General features: G+C 48.8%; 6 protein-coding genes across 6 annotated transcripts; 4 read left to right on the forward strand and 2 right to left on the reverse strand.

Moving 5' to 3' along the window:
- Positions 1–179: 179 nt before the first annotated feature.
- On the forward strand, positions 180–704 carry FIBRA_06787 (uncharacterized protein; the record flags this gene model as incomplete). Its single annotated transcript, XM_012328498.1, has 2 exons — positions 180–299; positions 354–704. The coding sequence occupies 2 exons, from the start codon at positions 180–182 to the stop codon at positions 702–704; spliced, it is 471 nt and encodes a 156-aa protein (XP_012183888.1).
- Positions 705–781: 77 nt separating this feature from the next.
- FIBRA_06788 (uncharacterized protein) lies at positions 782–1,074 on the reverse strand (the record flags this gene model as incomplete). Its single annotated transcript, XM_012328499.1, has 2 exons — positions 782–1,001; positions 1,052–1,074. The coding sequence occupies 2 exons, from the start codon at positions 1,072–1,074 to the stop codon at positions 782–784; spliced, it is 243 nt and encodes an 80-aa protein (XP_012183889.1).
- A 404-nt stretch (positions 1,075–1,478) lies between these two features.
- Positions 1,479–6,849, forward strand: FIBRA_06789 (uncharacterized protein; the record flags this gene model as incomplete). Its single annotated transcript, XM_012328500.1, has 26 exons — positions 1,479–1,518; positions 1,579–1,664; positions 1,714–1,852; positions 1,908–2,026; positions 2,104–2,178; positions 2,237–2,535; positions 2,600–2,817; positions 2,868–3,019; positions 3,076–3,418; positions 3,472–3,653; positions 3,707–3,754; positions 3,804–3,960; positions 4,020–4,120; positions 4,174–4,356; positions 4,417–4,678; positions 4,872–4,939; positions 4,992–5,144; positions 5,200–5,289; positions 5,368–5,563; positions 5,614–5,741; positions 5,795–5,905; positions 5,962–6,104; positions 6,152–6,308; positions 6,362–6,597; positions 6,656–6,689; positions 6,769–6,849. 26 exons carry the CDS (start codon positions 1,479–1,481, stop codon positions 6,847–6,849), a joined length of 3,801 nt encoding a protein of 1,266 aa, XP_012183890.1.
- A 601-nt stretch (positions 6,850–7,450) lies between these two features.
- FIBRA_06790 (uncharacterized protein) lies at positions 7,451–9,961 on the forward strand (the record flags this gene model as incomplete). The annotated part of the gene is made up of 12 exons (XM_012328501.1): positions 7,451–7,847; positions 8,242–8,313; positions 8,371–8,390; positions 8,456–8,513; positions 8,564–8,613; positions 8,676–8,799; positions 8,851–8,964; positions 9,031–9,325; positions 9,386–9,483; positions 9,546–9,650; positions 9,710–9,840; positions 9,902–9,961. The coding sequence occupies 12 exons, from the start codon at positions 7,451–7,453 to the stop codon at positions 9,959–9,961; spliced, it is 1,524 nt and encodes a 507-aa protein (XP_012183891.1).
- A 218-nt stretch (positions 9,962–10,179) lies between these two features.
- FIBRA_06791 (uncharacterized protein) lies at positions 10,180–11,485 on the forward strand (the record flags this gene model as incomplete). The annotated part of the gene is made up of 5 exons (XM_012328502.1): positions 10,180–10,233; positions 10,287–10,397; positions 10,457–10,780; positions 10,830–11,311; positions 11,371–11,485. The coding sequence occupies 5 exons, from the start codon at positions 10,180–10,182 to the stop codon at positions 11,483–11,485; spliced, it is 1,086 nt and encodes a 361-aa protein (XP_012183892.1).
- A 201-nt stretch (positions 11,486–11,686) lies between these two features.
- On the reverse strand, positions 11,687–12,786 carry FIBRA_06792 (uncharacterized protein; the record flags this gene model as incomplete). Its single annotated transcript, XM_012328503.1, has 5 exons — positions 11,687–12,003; positions 12,059–12,186; positions 12,241–12,268; positions 12,322–12,614; positions 12,665–12,786. 5 exons carry the CDS (start codon positions 12,784–12,786, stop codon positions 11,687–11,689), a joined length of 888 nt encoding a protein of 295 aa, XP_012183893.1.
- Positions 12,787–18,951: the final 6,165 nt, after the last annotated feature.

Below are 18,951 nucleotides of genomic sequence, written 5' to 3' on the forward strand. Positions count from 1 at the left end.
AATTTGGACAAAAACACTAGCATTGGCCCGGGTTCGGCGATACTGTTTTATTTACTAGATAATAATTAGCATCCGAATCACATGTACAACTCTACTTTACACTACTGCTCAGTACTTCATTACTTCAGTGTTCACCGTCCCCACTTACACCAATCATCCACTGCACAAACTGCACTCTCATGCTACCATCCTCGCAATTGTCCCGAGAATTGGATGGGACATCCACTCAGGTTCTTCTGCAGAATTTTGCAGATCGTATCCTCGTTCTCATTACACAGATGGGCAAAGTTGGCAATCTGGTATGTCGAACTCTGTGTCCCTGTTCAGATGGTAGACTTTCATGGGCTGCTAAGATACAAGCTACAATTCCACCAACAACACCCCTAGACCCTCTGCCGCCGCCAGATCCAGCCCAACCCAACGTTGTGCCTCTACCTATCCCGCCACCCGCAATTCAATTGACACCACTCCTTGGTCATGCACCGTCAGAGCACATGCAGACTTTACATTCCTTGTATGCATCCCAGGTTGCGACCCTTGTGTGGACATCGGGAGCGGAGGTAGCATTGGAGACAGAAAGGCGGGCAGTGGTGGTGGGACTGGCTTTGCGCAAGTCAGACGATGCATCAGGTGTAGGATTAAGCGAGCATGAACGGAAAGTCTTTTACGGTGTCATGGATGTGGTGAAAGAGCTATTGCGCTAAAGGGTACGGGGATGTACTCAACCTAAATTGAATTCATTGTATATTAGTATCCGACTCGGCACTTAATGCGTACCTCTTCATTCCCTCTCCTTCTCGACTTCCTTCTTAATCGCATCCAAGGCCTCTTCTTCACCCCCTTCACTCAGCTTGTTTCGGCGCTCATTTCGCCACTTCGCCCATCTCCACGCCGTCAGCTCAGAAAGCCTGTCCCCTTGTGCAATGCCTGAACGTGGATTGATTTCGTACAAGTAATAGGCGAATACACCTGTGAATACACCTAGGATAGGATCCAATGTGCTGGATGTACTTGAGAATAGTTTTAGAGTGTTAGATATAGATATACTTACCGTGAAAGTAGGGCCGGGGGCATCTAACTTTGATGCAAGAGAGCAAGGTTAAAACTTGAATCTGATGAAGCGCGTGTCGTGGTAACTTGAAGTTGCAATAGCTATGCCTGCCCCGGCTAAAGTTCTGTCGGACTGCCCTCACGGGGATTTGTGAAAAGAGTCTTTCCCACTCAAATTCCGCACGAAAATTATATCCGAGACACGCTGGCAGACAGGCGCGATTTTCTGCGGCGAGGGTGTCGGAAACGGACGGGGACAAGTACGAGAACGTGACTAGACACGCCCTCGCTCGTAGTGGCTGAACCGGCGAGTCGTGTCCCAAAATTTCGATTTGTGACACGCACTGTGCCCTTCTCTTGACATCCTGGGGCTGCTCTGTTCCTTCTGGCTGTTTCCTTTAATCGTCTTATTGCGTGCTTTATTCTGGATGTCTGCTGCATTCGAACGTCAGATTCGCCCAATCTATGGTCTGCCTCATACGCATTGCTGGATCTTCACGTTACTCAATTAATCTGCTCTTCACGCAGAGGCTCTTGATAATGGGTCCAACAAATCTGCTATACTAGCATGCAATAAGCTTCTCAAGAAGCATCCAAAGAATGACCTGATTAAGGTATATTTTCCTTGCTCTCTACATGACATTATACTCATTACCGCTCTAGGCCTTGAAAGCTCTCGCGCTGGTCCGCTCGCAAAAGGTCGAAGAATCACTCGTCCTTTGTGATGAGGTTCTAGCAACCCGGCCCATCGATGAATCGACTTTGTCTGCCATGATGCATGTACTTCGGAGCCTTGGTCGACGTTGGTGCCAGCTTTTATTTTGCTTTCCATCTGAGACAGCTAACTTGCATTGCAGATACCGACATGGTTACAATGTATGAAGATGCATTCAAACAGCAGCCTGGAAATGAGGAGCTGGGCTCTCAGACGTTTATGGCAAACGTCCGCATCGGGAACTGGAAAGCGGCACAGCAGGTAAATATAGTTCCCAATCCTACTATAATTTAGATGTCTGGGATGGAAGCGACACAGTTCTGATAACAGACATACAGATTGCGACAAAACTGCACAAGCAATTTCAAAATGAGCAATACTTATATTGGAGTATCATGAGCGCGGTACTCCAGGTAAGTATAGGCAGTTGATTTTCCCATCGAGTCTAGCTCATATCTATGTAATCTGTAGGCAAATGATCCAACTACTCCAGCAAACTTCCGGTCTGTTCTTTACAAACTCGCCCACCGACTAATTTCGACGACTTCCGCTTTGTCTTACTACAATGCGGATCGCTTCTATTTGCATCTGGTTATACTTCGGGAGCTGGCGCTGTATGACGAAGCACACGAGTTGCTGGAGACCGATGTAGGGAAGAAGATTTGCGCGTCGAATCTAGCATGCGACGATTTGCGTCGCGATGTCTGGAGGCTCAAGGGATTGTACAAGGAGGAGGGCATACGAGCGCGACAGCGAATCGAGGAGGCAAAGTATGACATCATATTTTATCTATAGCGACTGCATGCTCATGCCCTAGGCTTGACACTTGTACAGAGACAGGAATTGGTTGGAGTTTACAGCTGTGCTGAACGTCACGTTTGGCGAGGAGAATTTGGATCCCGATACCTCTCGAACGGCTCTTGAAGAGAAAGTCTCTCTTGCGCGAGATTTCTTCGTGCAAGTAGCTGAAGACGACGGTAGGAAGGATCGTTCAGGGCTTCTGGCTTTGCTGGAGCTTGAAAAACGCGCTAGGGCGCACGGCGTATCCAAAGGTTCGAGACCATTTAAATCGCCGGCGTAGGAGTCACTGAAGGTTCTTTAGATCCTGGGGAGTTATTCATGCTACTAGAAAAGTATTACCATCGATTCGGAGATAAGCTCGCTTGCTTTGAAGACCTAAGACCATATATCCAGCTAGAGGAATCAGAATTGTCTGTGTGGTCATCTTTCCTTGAATCTCAGTCTACGAGTTCTGTGGGTCGTTACAGCATTTTCACATGGTGAATACTTTTTTGACCACTTCATCACAGAATACGATAGACGATCTTCTCCGATTTGTGAACGCTCAAAAACTTTTGCGCCACAACCTCCCAGAATCCGATGTTACGGCAGAAAAAGAGGCAGCCGGTGCTGTATACTACCTCCGTGCATACCTAGATGCTTCAAAATTCGGAACAGACCTCCCAGACACAGAGCTTCATCCAGCAAATGACTTAGCTCTCTTGTCAGGTCAAGCGTTTGTGGGTGCCTGGAAAGCTAGCGATGATGCTACGTATTTATATCATGCTGCTGCCGTACTGGAGTACGCATTGATACAGAGCAAACACTCGTATCAACTACGATTGCTTCTCATTCGGATTTACCGGTTGCTAGGTGTGTAGCCAGGTTGTTCCTCGACAACCGCATGGATTAATGCAAAACGCTAGGTGCACCATCTCTGGCATTGGAACATTATCGAGCAATGAATATCAAGCAGGTCCAGACGGACACTCTGTCGCATCTCATTCTGACGCGCGCATCAACATTCTCTTTGTCCTCCATGGGGGACTTGACATACTCTTCCGAGTGTCTCGAGTCAAGCCAGATTTACATGAATAACTCACAGGAGGTAAAATGTTACGTCTCCAGAATTCCTTTACTCTCGTTGATTGTAGCTTTCAGACAGCTGAGTTTACTGTGCGGGCTTTCGGTACCGAGAAATATACACAGGTTAGTGTCTTCCGGATTCAGCGAGAGCGTAGTGCCGACGATTGTACAGATACCTGAATTCATTGCCTTTGAGGAAAGACTAGACAACTCGCTACAACGAGACCTGACCAAGGTCGAACACGTCAGAATGCGTATCGTCCATGAAGCCCTCGTCTCTGATCTGATCGACATGGAACTCATCGAATTAAAGTTTATCTTCGATCGCTGTAAGCGTTTCACAATAAGTTCAGAGTTGACAGCTGAACTTCTAAATCAGTTTGCTTAGTTCATCATGATAATCGGGATTTTGATGTCATCCCCAATTATCAGCCGCGTTGTGGACAGTCATTTGACGAACAAACCGCTTTGTTTGGACAGCGACCAGGGGTATGTATCTCCAATACATAGATTGTACTCTGCTAACGTATTATGTTTCGTAGCCAGGTTGGCTTTCAATTTTCCTCAAGATCTATATCCGAGCGTTCCAGGCTGCGAGTGACCTTGATGATACTGTTGAGGATAAATTGCTCATCGGAGACCGGCCCAAACCGAGCCTGGATCCTGACACTCGGTTACCACTGAAGGAGCGATTAGCCAAGAGAACTCAAGACGAACTAGATGAGGTATGATGACAGTTGACTAGGCGTCGAACGAGCACCAATGACAACCATGCATATTGGCAGCTAACAGCTGATGAGCTCGCTTTCCTCGAATTTGGCACAGCTCTCGCGGATTGGTTGGCGCCATACCATGACTACGTCAGACCACCGGCGTCGGCTGTTCTTGCAGAGGCTGCCAAGCAAACAGAACTGAAGACGGGCCACCCGCTGAAGGGACTGGACCTTCCGCCCAAGAATGGTAGCACAACCAATGGACATATCAAGAAGGAAGAGGATCCTCCCGCAGCGAGTGAACCTCCAGAGGTTGTTGTTCAGTTCTTTGACAGTATGTCTTATCTAGTTCACTTGTGTCGCGATAAGCTTACTTAAGTGTTGTTATCAGATATGGCTACTCGTTTCAAGACTGCAGTAGAAGCAGGGCGGCTACCGTCCGAACTGCTCCACATTGCGACGCTTACGCAGGAGGCAAGACTCCCTCCTCGATGGTTTTGATTTACTCATGAGTTTCTAGGCCTTAGTTCTGCTGACCGTTGAGACCGTTCGATTCAAGCCAGCGTCTGTGGTGAAGATGCACAAGCTTGGAACCGTGCGTAGTGCTTTGTTTGTCCTATTCATGTGTATTCACTAGATGAACCCAGATGGCCCAAAGTTTCAAGGATATTCGTGCTAAGGCGTCCGCATCACTGAATGAGATATCGGAAGTCCTCGTTCGATTAGGCGAAGAAGGTGCTACAGTCGAGAGCCGTAAGGCCTTCGTTGAGGCCTGCCAGCCCGTGTGGGGTCCGTCTCTGGTACGCTCTTACATTGATATTTCCACCTATAGTCGGTAACTCTATTGTGGTGCAGTTGGATCATGACTTCGTGTCTACGATATCCAAGAAAGTCACAGATGCTCGAAAACAGATCCTGGAGGGTGTTGGGAAAGGCATTCTCCGCGTTTGCAAAAATCACGTATAATACGTTTTCTCTGGAATCATATGGTCGTCGCCTTGTATAGCTCTAGACATTTAGTAGACTCATCACCGCTCTAAACATGCTGCTCGTTACATTCCTTCTTTCGAGTGTGACAATGTTCCTGTGACTCCTGTCATGCGTGTGGCGACTCACGCGTTCTGTCACGCGTCGCGTCGCGACGCGACTTTGACTATCCATACCATCCCCTACACCAAAGCCAACCATCGAGCATCCCCAAGGTTAAAAATGAGCCAATGTAAGCATGCGCTGGCTCCGATAGCATGAAAATCTGAACGTACCATCCAGACGGTGAATACGGTGGCAACCCATACTATCAGAACGGAGGCGGAGGCGGAGGCGGAGGCGGTGGCGGATATTTGACCGGAGGTTCACCTTTCGGCAGTACAAGTGGCAGTCCTGGTGGCCAGTTTCGTGTAAGGTGTCGGCTTTGGACATTCCCTAGATTATGAGTCTGACACCCGACTAGCGAGGCGCTGCATTGCATTCACTTCGGCCCGTTACGATCAAACAACTTATTGATGCCACACAACCACACTCAGACGCTGAGTGGATGATTGAAGATGCTGAGATTGGACAGGTGGGTCGTATGTTTACACACTTACTGCCAGGTTTTACGCCGGTCTATACGTACAGATTACTATCGTCGCTCAAGTCATTTCCATACAAAGCCAGACGACTAATTGCGTATATTGGCTCGATGACGGGACGGGGAGAATGGAAGCGCGACACTGGGTTGATGCACAAGAAGAAGACCAGGACAGATGGGCGGGAGTTGCGTAAGTCACTCCCCAGTGCTCCCCTATTTGCACTCAAAATCGTACAGCGAGGGCAAATATGTCCGTGTAATGGGTAGCGTGAAAACGTTTGGAAATAAGAGATATATCAACGCACAACACCTCCGTGCTGCAAGCGATCCGCATGAATTGTATTTTCACTTGCTGGAGGCCATGACAGTTACCACTGTTATGATCAAAGGACCGGTAGGTCGACATACGTCATCTAGTATCAGTAACCAATTAGATGCTGTTTTCAGATTCCACGGCCAAGTGAGGCTGGAATGGCGCCGCGAGGAGCCATGGCTAATGGCCAGACAAGTACATCTGCGTACGCTGCACAGTCTCACGTGTCGGCAAGCAATAGTCAATACGCTCATCTACCGGACACGCAACGCAAAATTGTCGAATTCCTCTTGTCGCAGCCTACAAGCGAGGACGGCATACATGTCGCCGCGATCGCACGAGCCATTGGCGGGCAGGCCCGTGATATTAGGTGAGGGTTATAACCCAACCACGAATGCATGTGCTGAATCTTCTTGTGTGATGTTCAGTGAGGCCCTTGATCGACTCATGGACGAGGGACATGTATACAGTACCATAGACGATTCACACTTCAATCTTTCTGTCTGATGTTGCTCCCTTGTGTACTTAATCGCGGCTCTAGCCCGAAGGCAACAATGATCAGTTCCGCGGTCCAGTAATTGTGGCAATTCGGTTGAATTTGACGGCATTCATTAGGGTCTAGAGCACATTCGAGGTTTCTGTGGCTCGCAACTTTAATTGGTGTATTACCCCGGTCTCGTCCCGGACATCGTCCCGAGTGTGATGGCGCTCATACTTACTCCACGTGTGGGGGAGGGTTTGGGCCCTTGGGGCCCGGCTGCAATCCTGTTGTTCTCGATCCAAACGGCGCTAAAGGGTCTGAAGCAGTTTCGCATCCCAGTGCCAAGAGCCATCATAAAGAACCGAGAACAGAAAGGCGGTGGCACACCAAAACCAGGGTTTATTTACTATTTGCAACTTTTCGAAGCAATTTCGAAGCACCGAAAATTCCCTTTTGGGCGACACAACCAGCCATCCGATTGGCTATGATGGGCGCTCTGACTTGGAGGGAAAAATACATGCTCTATTAAGTAAGCGTCCAGAGAGTTGGCAAAAGGGATGCGAACCACCGTCATCAAGGTTGGCATGCATAGGACGGGTCATATGCATAGCAGCACCTATCGCGGTGTCACCAATCGTACCCGTAGCCGGCTATCCGAGATGCTCTTTCCCAGCCGGCAGGATCCATGTAAATATGTACTCAGCTTCCACCGGCGGACGCGTGCTGTTTGCACGGCCCTCAAATGACTTCTCTCTTGGGCGTCGTCGCTCGGCGTCGCATTATTGCGCTGTCTCGTAGCTCGAAACATGCTGGTGTATCTCTTGGAGGCTCCCGGAATAACACTCATTCATCTGCAGGACGTCAAGCCACTGCGAGACGCACTGTTAACACTACTCTGCTCTTCGGCTGTGCGCTCAGCGCATCTCTTGGGTATTATGCAGCGAACAGCGCCGCTGCTCGGCAGTCCGCACCACTGAACGTATCCAAGACTCCTTCAGGACTTAATGACCAGTACGGCACCCTCGAGGACTTCCAGCTAGCTATCTCTCAATTACGGCAAGAGTTCGACCCGGATGCCGTGACGACGGACGCTGAAGACCTGCGGGTACATGGATACTCTGAGAATGACTATCATCCTGGTGCGTCCACTTGATCGTATTCATATATTTGATCGATCGGTCTCGCGCGTATGAGCTACGAGCTGAGCCCAATGACTGACCAGGCTCATCGCCCTCCGTTGTTGTATACCCCAAGTGTACGGAGGATGTAGTCAAGATCGTAAAGATAGCAAATAAGTACAAAATGCCAGTCATTCCATATTCTGGAGCAACCAGTCTGGAAGGTCACTACAGAGCGGCAAGTCATCTCCGAGAACTTCCAAGTCGAGAGTGATTGACTCACTCATCTTGCCAAGCCGACAATGGGAGGCATCTGCGTAGACATGTCCAGTATGGACAAAATCCTCGAGATCCATGGTGAATTGTCACTCCCATGTCTGGCATGTGTGTTTCCTTGACTGGTTCTCTTTGCCAGAGGACGACTCGGACCTAGTGTGTCAACCCGGAGTACATTGGATGCACCTAAACGATGCGTTGAAGAAGAAAGGTTAGTTGATAACAATATGCTGCTTTTGGTCATAGTCCTTATTGTCACTTTCTACAGGGATACCGCTCTTTTTCCCGGTTAGCTCTTGCTGTTGATTGCGCTAGCATTGTGCGCGTTTATTTATATTCATTCATTACACCAGCTGGATCCGGCGCCTGGTGCAACTATTGGTGGTATGATCAGTACTGGTTGTTCCGGAAGTGAGAGAACTATTTCTGTTACAATTTTACCAATTTCTAATGCTGCGTAGCGAACGCCGTGCGCTATGGTACGGCCAAGGGCGAATGGATTCTCAACGTCGTACGTAATAATGTACATGCACGTCGCGGTTTCTCTAATTGTGTTTCGCTTCCCTATCGTAGACCGTTGTTCTTCCCAATGGCGAAGTCATTAAGACGCGACGCCGTTCGCGCAAGTCATCCGCGGGTTTCGATACAACGAAGTTATTCATTGGTGCCGAGGGAACACTTGGAATCATTACGGAAGGTTGGTCGTAGTGCCTAACCTGCATTATCGTCTTGACGGGTCTGTGCTCAGCAACTATCCGTCTGGCGCCTTTAATGCCAACGTCAGTTGCTGTAGTTCAATTCCCAGATGTGCGACAGGCCACGCAAGCTGTTATCGAGGTCATGAATAAAGGTGTTGGGATTCGTAAGTAGCCCGAACTGTCAAAGACGCCTCACAAGAGATTTCATGTGGCTGATTCATATCCGCCAGAATGCATTGAGCTCTGCGATAGTGAACACATGCGCGCGACTAATGTCTATGGCATGTCGTCTCGCAAGTGGCCGGAGAAGGATTCCCTATTCATCAAGTTCCAAGGACCCACTCCCCGTTCTATCCAGGAGTCAGCGGAAATTGTGCGGGAAATTGTTAAGAAATATGATGGGACTGGTTTCGAGCATGCTAGGACGGAGAAGGAAGCTGCTGACTTGTGGATGGATCGAAAGAATGCACTGTATTCGGGTTTGGCATTGGTTGAGGGCAGCCGAGGATGGAGCACTGACGTCTGGTGAATACTTACTGTCGTGAATTGGCGGTAATCTTCGTGCTGACGTGACTTTATACATAGTGTTCCCGTTTCGCGCCTCCCTGATCTTGTCTACCAGACGAAGGATGATATTCAAAAGTCTGGTATAGTGTCGACGATGGTCGGTCACGTTGGTGATGGTAAGTGATGTCAACATGTTCATTCGATAGGCTAACGGGAGAACGCCTTCGATCGTGTTTAGGTAATTTTCACGCCTTGCTACTATTTAAAACAGACGAAGAACTTGAAACTTGTCGACATGTCGTCCACCGAATGGTAGAGCGCGCACTTGCTCTCGACGGAACCTGTATGAACATATATCAAGCACTTCTTTCTCTTTTCTGATCGAGTCCTTGCTTGCCACAGGTACTGGAGAGCATGGCGTTGGCATTGGGAAGCGGAAATATCTAGTAGACGAACTTGGTGAGGGAACAGTGGAACTTATGAAGACCATCAAACGCACTCTGGATCCTTACAATCTGTTCAATCCAGGAAAGGTGAGTAATCGGCGTGTTTATTTCAAATTGGCTCTAAGTTACTTATTGTTGTACCATGCAGTTGTATCCCGATGCGGACCAGAGCAAGTTTCACCCCAGCGTGACACCGTCTAACGACTAGCATTGTACTCATATGCGAGCATGTACTTCGTTCGATAATTGTACAGTAGAAGCTATGTTGCGGTGAACGCGCGAATGTTTTCTGGCTGCCACTGATTGATTTCAATTGAATATTCAATAACTCAGATTCTCGGTTCCAGGCTAACTTATCGGCGTCCATCGATCTGAGAACAGCTACTTTGGCTGATGGGTCAAAAACAGGCGATATCTACATCTACAATGTTGTTCAAAGCTAGCCAGCAGCCCGTTGTCAGACTCGATGTCCGCAAGCAAGTGGCCGAATTGTTGGACCTTTCACGTTAATATTGCTTGCTGATGCTCGACAGTATACAGCTTTTGAACACGAGGCAATTCGGCCAGTAACGATCCGTCAGTTGTTGGAGGCTCAGAGAGCCCATGATACTGCGCCTTTTGAGATAGATGGGATCGATGTCGACGTAACCAGATATATTCCTATACTTCATACTATGTGTATGCTCATACCAATCACCAACAGCAGGTCGTCGTGGTCGCTCACCTTCGGGACCTGAGGCAAACTAGCACTAAGCTTATTCTTCGTCTCGAGGATGGAACGAGTAAAGGCCAGATCACCGCCCACCAATGGCTGTCGAATGTTCATCAGGTCTTCGAAGAAAGTAGGCCGGATCAAACATATGTACGGGTTGTGGGCCGATTGTCTAGGTTTCGGGGATCCCAGGCTCAGGTTGGCAAGAATGAACTAAGAGTGATCCATTTGCATGAAGTGACGGATCCTCATGAGCCCTTGTTCCATATTCTCGAAGCTTTCATGGTGAATCGAATCATACAAGTCGGTCCACCTGTGCGCTTTCAATAATCTCTCTGTGACCACCCGTCTTATGAGCTGTTAGCCTCTTCGTGCCCCTCCTCCGGATGCTATCAGAAGTCCTCCGTCGTCAAGAACACATGCTGCTCCTATTTCTCTTCTATCTCCTCCCTCTCCCCCGGTATCCCCAGAGCAGGCCCCAGACTCCCCCCATGGCATGTCTCCTCCTCCAGACGTGGGTAGACTCAGACGCTACTTCGATGGAAGCCCCTCAGCTTCATCCGAAGTATCTCCTGGATCTCCAAGGCATGCAACACCTTCCCGAGATCTTTTGCCTGCAGCCAACGTAAATAATGCTTTAGCAACGAGATCGAGCCCTGAAAAGGTTTGGGTTAAGCCAGGACATCGAGCAGAAGCAAGCCGACGCGATCCGATGTCCCATTTGACTGTCCTTCAGAGAGGGATAATTTTGGAGATATATAATGCCGCTTCTTCAAAGAGCGGTGTGGATGTTGTACGGATCGTGAGGGGCATCTCACACCAAGGCGTGACACCTGGAGAAATTGAGTACGTCTCAAAACGCGACCCGTTGTGTTCTATGCTATATCTCATGACATAACTTCTAGAAGAGCGTTAGACTACCTGATGGATGAAGAATTTATCGAACTTACGGTGGATGAGTCGCATTATCGACTAACACGAAAATGTTTGCTTGATAGGGTTGCTTACCCGAATTCATGAGCTTGAACGAGGTTCCGCGTCTCATTTAATATTTCGCATTTTGGTCGACTATTTCCCATTCCCCGTCGTGTATACTGGCATTGTATAGTAATAGGGCACTCTGTCGAGGCTATCATATTTCCACTTTCCGTATGGAACTCTGTACACCATATTCTGGACGAATTGATCACTATTCTGTACCATTTGTAACTCAAACGACATCTATTCTGTTGAAGTGTGTGTAGATTGAGCGACTAAAAACTCGTACAGGTCTTTCGCAATCCAGTCATGAACTTTGGTAGTAGGATGCAAGTGATCAACCCAAAAACTACCACGAGATTTGGCTATATCTTCCTTTTCAAAGCCATGCGAAATGGGGTCATTCAAAATACGCATGAATGTGTCCCATGATGAGAACAACATAACGGTAGCTGCAGGGTGAGAGGTGGAAAATACGGAGATGCGTGAGCGAAGTTCGGAGTTCCAGAACTCGAATATATGAGATGCCGCCTCGCCTCTCCGTTTACGTAGTGATTGACCTGAGTAATGAATCTCAGTACTGGGTGAGGAACAGAATGACAGCATGGCACTCACATGTGGGTGAGACATGCACAGGGGGTATATCGATGAACAGAAAGTTGCGCGCGCCTACACTGAATAATTCCTCTTGCTCTTCGAAGAGTTTATTGATTGATTTCTGTATTTGCTCCTTGCCTCCGAATCTAGGGACCAACTATCTAATTCGTGAAGGCAAGGCTCGTATAAGTGTGGCTTACCCGCAATCATTTATGCCAATCCAAGTGACTAGAGGATACTGGTACACATATCATAAATGGCAGAGTAAATGCAAGGCGCACTGAAAAGAGCATCCGTAGATGACCATGGCGCCCAAGTGGGTTTTTGACCAGCTCCAGGCAGAAACCCTGCACGAACCTGAGTGGAAACGCCGCGAACCGTATCTCCACCGACGGCGTAATCGTATACTAAAACAGAACCATGTGAGAGATATTTGGTGATGAGATGGCCGACCCAATTAGGTGTATCGGGCTCAGAATAGGTGGACGCGGGGAATGGTTCTCCAAGTGGATTATCCTTTGTGGGGGCTGGTGAGTATTTTGGACGATAGCCAACGTCCGAGTACGAATCTCCGCTTCAAGGTCGGGATGAGTAATGCCACAAGAGTCAACTTTGATGACTGACAAAATGATGAGATGAGAAATATTTTGGAGACCCCGCCAGTGCGGGCCAGTTGTTATAGTTGTAGAGTTTGTCACGCTGTCGGACGCATTTATGCGAGAACTTCTGCTGATAACGCTGCCCATCAAGAGCGTGAGGTCGTGAAGCCTGAGTTTCGACCAGCTGGCAGTCAACAAATAATGTCCTAGAGGTCAACTCTTAACGTGCTATTTTCAGTTGGAGTAGCTTACGAAATTGTACACGAATCAAATAAAAGTACTGTTATAACTCACTGGCAGCTCAACAGTGAAGCAAAGGTCAACGACTCGATCACCCCAGCGCCAATCATGTCGAGCAAGTGCTGTACCACGTGCAGCGTGCTATCCCCTTACTTTCGTGTCTCGGTAGGTGGCGAGTGCTAGCCTCCTTGAGTCTGTCTCCAGTCTGTCTCTGGTGCACCGCTTTCGGTCTGTAATAGTGAACTCTACGGAACATATCTTCGGCTCGTGTCTGGAAATCACATTTACTCCTTTTCATCTTGTCTAGATGAGACATTAAGAGACATGCCGTGGTGGTCGACCTCTTGGCTGCCCTCTTTGAATCTCGACTTCTCCTTGCCATCGGGAATCCAGCGACGCTTCATTTCGTTCGCTTTAAGGCGTTCTCTTGGCCATTTCCTAAAGCCCGGACAACTTGATGTGCAGCAGATTGACTCCCAGATTGGGTCTGGCTATGTTCAGGTCCGGGATCTTGAATTGGACAACGACGTACGTCAAGTCTCGCAGCGACTGTACCCGCATTGCTTGACCTAACTTTAGGCAATTAATGCCCTCGTTTCCGGATTGCCACTGCAACTTCATGATGGATCAGTCGCTAAAGTGACTGCACGCATTCCTTGGCCCAATCCTCTCACTTCCACAATCGGCCTTTCCCTGGAATCTCTTCACCTCACCTTTTATCTTGTACCTGTCCCGCCGGAGACGAATGTTACGAGCGTCGTAGATCTTGCTGACTCTGTAGCGTCCGTCGCAGAGTCGTTCATCCATGAGGAACTTTCTCCCGGAGAGGAAGCTACTCTCCGTGACTCCTTCCACCCTGAGGCATCTCTACAAGAGGACAATCTCCCGGGAGGTCTTGACCCTTTCATGGACGAAGAAACGCTGCGTAATAATGAGTTCAATCCCCCTGGTGTTTCGATATTTGCCACCCTGATTGAACGGCTGCTTGCCCGGTTTGCATTTGATGCCGTCGATACCAGAATTACACTGGTCTATCCGCAACACACCAGTTTTAGTCTGGTTGTTCCGGAAGCCCATTATTCTACAGAGGTCAAGACTTCAGCGCCCCTGGGCGAGGCTAACTCCCAGCGTCCACAAGACTTGCAAGGTGAAGTGCGGTCTATCACAATTTCCGGCGTGAATATCACCACTCGCTGCCTACGTCCTATCAGTTCACAGATTGCAGAGAGCTCACGGGAGACACCGTCTCCATCCCAAACGGTTCTTTCCCATGGTATTGCGTCGCCGATTTCTTCATCCCCTCGATCGAATTCATCGGATATAGATGATGAGGTACAGATGCTCATGTCTCAGTCCATTGCGGTTCTTCCTCCGAGACCGTCGTCCCCCGCCAGTACAGTTGCTAGCAGCATGTATGAGAGTGCAATTTCCGCTGTTGCTGCTTCTGGCTCTGAGCTTTCACAAGTTGACGACGCTACGCAAAACTCGAGCGGACGACAATCGTGCGAAGATAAGCAACCATCCTTAGATCATCCTTGGATCCCATCAGGTGCCGATCATGATCCTGGAGCTGATCCCTATGCTAGAATGAAGGAAATTGAGGATGAAACTCTCGTCTCTTTTGCTTCTGAATCCATTGTCATTCAGCTTACTACTTCTTTGTCTGCTGCATCCGCCACACAAACGGGCCAGCCTTCTGGATCCCAATCTTCACATCGTCCTGACCAAAACAACAAGACAACCCCTTTGAAAGGAAACAGCACACAAGAGAGTCGCGAGAAGTTAAGACTAACTGTCACGTTGGGAGTTCTTGCCTGTGCTTTTCGGGCAAGTCATATTCGCGGGATCATAGAAGTTGCAGATTTGTGGAACGCGCATTTTTCTCTCGCCGGCTCGGCTCATGGGACCTCCTCCAAGGTTGGACAATCAGATTCATCTCCTCTGGGTGCTATAGATGCCAGTCTCCGACTTCGTGGAGCAGTTATTCTCCTCTTGCCAGTGCCAACATCCCGAGGGGCAGATAATGTGAAGCTGAATTCGCTATCTGATTTCTTTGCACGGCCATTGGTGCCACCGACGCTTCCACATGGTTTCGTTCGCATACATCTTGACGACCTCTTCGTATCAGTGTCTACACACACAGAAGTGGCCGCAGATACAGCACCGCTGAGTACACGCAAGAGACCTTCCGTCCCTGGAGGGTCTTCGGCAATTTTGGCATCGTTGGCGGCCACGCTCTCCGAGCTCTCTGTGTTTGCATTTACCGTACCTCAATCCGATGTGACTCATCCCTCTGTTTCTGTTGGTCTGTACGCATCACCAATTTTGATTACTGATCCGCTTTTATGCTCCCAGTACTCTACGCAGCATGTCCATCCTACCGAGGAAGGTCTTGAGACGCGCCATACCCCTCTACCAGTATTCGATGTTGTCGACTGGACAAATCCTGTGGGCCGAAATGCCACATTGAGACTCTCACCATGGCGTACGAAAGCTCCTCAACGTCTCCATTCGTATACACGCCATCATTCGTCTTCGCACCCTCTTTCCGAGAGTCAGACTGGAGATGCTACGATGCACGGTCTAACGTCCACGAAAACGAATGTTATGCATGCCTCGTCATCTCCTGGTAGAGCGCCATTTTCAGTGTCTCCCAGTTCTCCTAGCAGACCTATAGATTCGATGAAAAGCCACCATCGATCAGCGTTGACCGTCAAGGTTCGGACGCCGTCTGGAGATGGCGAAACTGGTGGCCCGGAGATTCAAGGATCTTTCGAGCCGCTACATGCATTCGTGGATTTAGGTCTTTTGTTGCCCTTAAACGGTAGTCACCATGGTCGAAGCGAAGCGTTGGCCTTCCTTGAGGAGATTGCTAGTGTGGCAGAGCCGGCTGCTGATCTAACTGGTAGATCTGATGAAATAATCAATCCGTTCATGGATGACGACGCGTTTCAAACACCTGGTACACCTCGCGCTCGCAGGAGTTATTATTTAGAGCAGGAGACGGACAGGGAACAGGAGAGACGCAGACTTGAACGTCTGGTACTGGAAGACTTGGATCTTGGTTTTGATTATACTCAAGAGGTCCTAGAGCGGCAGAACACCGCCCCGTATGCTAAGTCTCGGCGAAAGGTAGAATGAATACACAACCGTCTGGTCATTGACTAATCATATCTTGCAGACAAAAAGTGGCCAAACATCCGGGGGGCATCCGCCTACCATTACAGTGCAATTCCCCGCGATACGTGTTGAATTGCGGACCCCGTCCCCATCCTCTCGCGAGCCGCGGTCGGGGGCCGTTGTGCTGGACGTACATAATCTGTGTCTCACACCTGGAAATGCTGTTCCTCGACGTAAGGAGTCGTCCACCAGGTTTATGACAATGGAGGATTCGTACTCGCTTGAGGGCCAACTGGCAGACATGGACACAGAACATGCAGGTACTCTGTTATCCGCAAATTGGGATCGCCTTGTAATAGCCTACAGTCTCTGTAGAGAAAGTAAGGCCAGCTCATTTGTTTCCCTTGGGCCCTATTCTCTAGATGAATCTGGCAAGGCTACACATTTCGGCGCTAGAGCACCGTCAGGCTCGCAGAATGCCCAGAAGGTTTCATTACCTCGACTCCAGGTCATACGATCCGATCAGTCAAGAATTATGACAGAGTCTCCCAGAGTCACAAGCTTGGCTGTCGTTCTGAACATTCCTTCTATCCATGTGGAGATGTCGAAGCCTGTACTTGACGGCTTGCAGCTATGGGCGGACGATCTAACACAGCTCATGCAGATTTTGTCTAGTGGCTCTGCGACTGAGGAAACTGATACCGAGAAAGCAGACAGTAGGGATCCTAGTCTCATTGGTAGCCGATACTTTGCGCGGAGAACGGCTAGTCAACTCAGTACCAACGAAAGCGGACATGGAAGTATTCATAGTGGACATTCTCGAGGCTCTGCGACGGAGACCGCAGTAAAGCTTTGCATAGAGAGAGGTGTGTCAATCCCCATGCTCTCATGCTGTCCTAGAGATTGAGCTGTAATCACGAACAGCGGTTGTGAGGCTACAGATCCCTCGGCAAGCAGACGGACCGGACTGCATGCGACCTTTGGATATTCTTGCATCTGACATTGATCTCCTGGTCGAGCTAAAACCAGACGGAAGGGTAAAGTAGCTTGTGTTGACGTTTACCCAGTCCACTAAACCAAATTATAGGACGAAACTGTGCTCACAGTGGACGTTCGAGATATTACCGTAAACGATACAGATTCATCGAGGTCTCGACAACCTGTCATATATCTGACACCTATCCACCAGCTGGTGAGCAGCGGCAGTCTATCACGTATCCTACATTCTTATGATGTATTTCACGCATAGGAATCTGCGTCGCGATCCGCCCTGAAGATCCGCTTTACATCTCTCACTGTCCCAGAAACTCTTTCTAAGGAATCGAAGATCAAGGCGATATTGTGCTCACTCACATATCATTTTGACCCGAATTTTGCTTGGATGGAGGATCTCGGTCGTTTCGTGAAGGCACCCCCAGGCGTAAGCGTTTACTTGAACGAAACAAACTCAATCACATTTGACGCATGTATATTTCTCTCAGGCTTTCGAATCTGTTGTTCCCAGCGAGCGAACCCGCATCTCATTGAAGCTTATAGACAGCTCAGTCCGTGCTCGCACCGCTGGTCATCCTGGCGCTTTGGTCCCATATATTGAAGAACTAAACCTCTCAACCGTCATCATAGGACACTCTAGTGAATCCAGCTTCGATCTGGAAGTGCCCTCTCTTTCGCTGCTATTCACAGATGACCTCACCGGTATATTGGAATCTTCTCAGAAGAGTTCCACAGAGCCTACTACAGCCGGTCTTTCCTTCTGGAAGGTTTGTAGTCTGTCTAAGCGACACTAACGTGACTGACGATTGGCTATAGGGAGTGGGATATACGTTGATCGCGGAACTTTCTGAGCTGTACCTACGTTTCTTTCGGGACGGCAGCGCTCAACAGGGTGACACTCGTGTGAGTATTCTCTTCGAACAGATCGAAACTTTGAATTTAGATATGGAATGTTCTTCTCCAGATCACCATTTCCCAAGGCACATTGTCTCTTCATTTATGTGCAGATACCCTAAACGCTGTAACCGGATTTATCGGTAGTCTTGTTTCGGCACTGCAAGGCCCCCGAGTCGCGGAGTAAGTTACAACACAAATTCGCAGCATTATCCGCTGCTGACGCTTCTTAGACAACCGAAGAAAGACAAGCCTGCGAAAGTGTCCGTAACGTCGACCACAGCCCGAGGACTTCTCTGTGCGCCAAGGCATCCTTTTCGCTGGGTAATTTGCTCAGTTTATCTCCCCTCTAGCTTCTCTAGATGAGGATGCATTCCGGCAACTTCCAGAAATTGGCGCAGCCCCTGACATGGTCCAAGATGATTTGCCCCATAATACTGACTACCTTGATGAATCCTTCGGAGCTGCTGCTGGTCTTCGAGAAATTGACGACAACGAATTCGACGAGTACGAAGTTAGCGAGTCACGCTCCCTTGATCCTAGCGGAGCAGATAAACCACATTCAATTGCAGCTTACGGAGGCGAGACGATCAAAATGCTCCATCCTGAAGGCAAAATCCATATTACTCACAATCATTTCGATGCATTGACGCCAGATTCCTCCGATGACTCGTCAAGGTCAGTGTTAATGCTGTAAATAAATGATTGACGCTTGACAAAATGTAAACTCAGGTATGGAGAAACGACGATGCACGTTCGAGTGCGCGATTTTGGATTAGTACTCTTCCTCTATGACGGATATGACTGGACGCGCACTCGTAAGATTATCGAGGAAGAGCAGAAGGAAATGAGACGGAAGCTTGTCAAGATCAGACAGTTGATAGCAAATGGACAAACTCCTGACCCCAGTGTTGAAGAAACAAATACCCTTCTGTTCAATTCTGTCTACATTGGTCTGGAGCACAATGTTGACGAGTTGGAGCCAGTGGCCCTCATTGCCGCTATTGATGAGGAGTTAAATGAGGACCTGGAGACCGCCAGTCAAAGTTCGTGGCAGGCGCTCAA

This window comes from Fibroporia radiculosa (genome assembly GCF_000313525.1).
Source record: "Fibroporia radiculosa TFFH 294 genomic supercontigs, scaffold8592, whole genome shotgun sequence".
NCBI classification, from domain to species: Eukaryota; Fungi; Basidiomycota; class Agaricomycetes; order Polyporales; family Fibroporiaceae; genus Fibroporia; species Fibroporia radiculosa.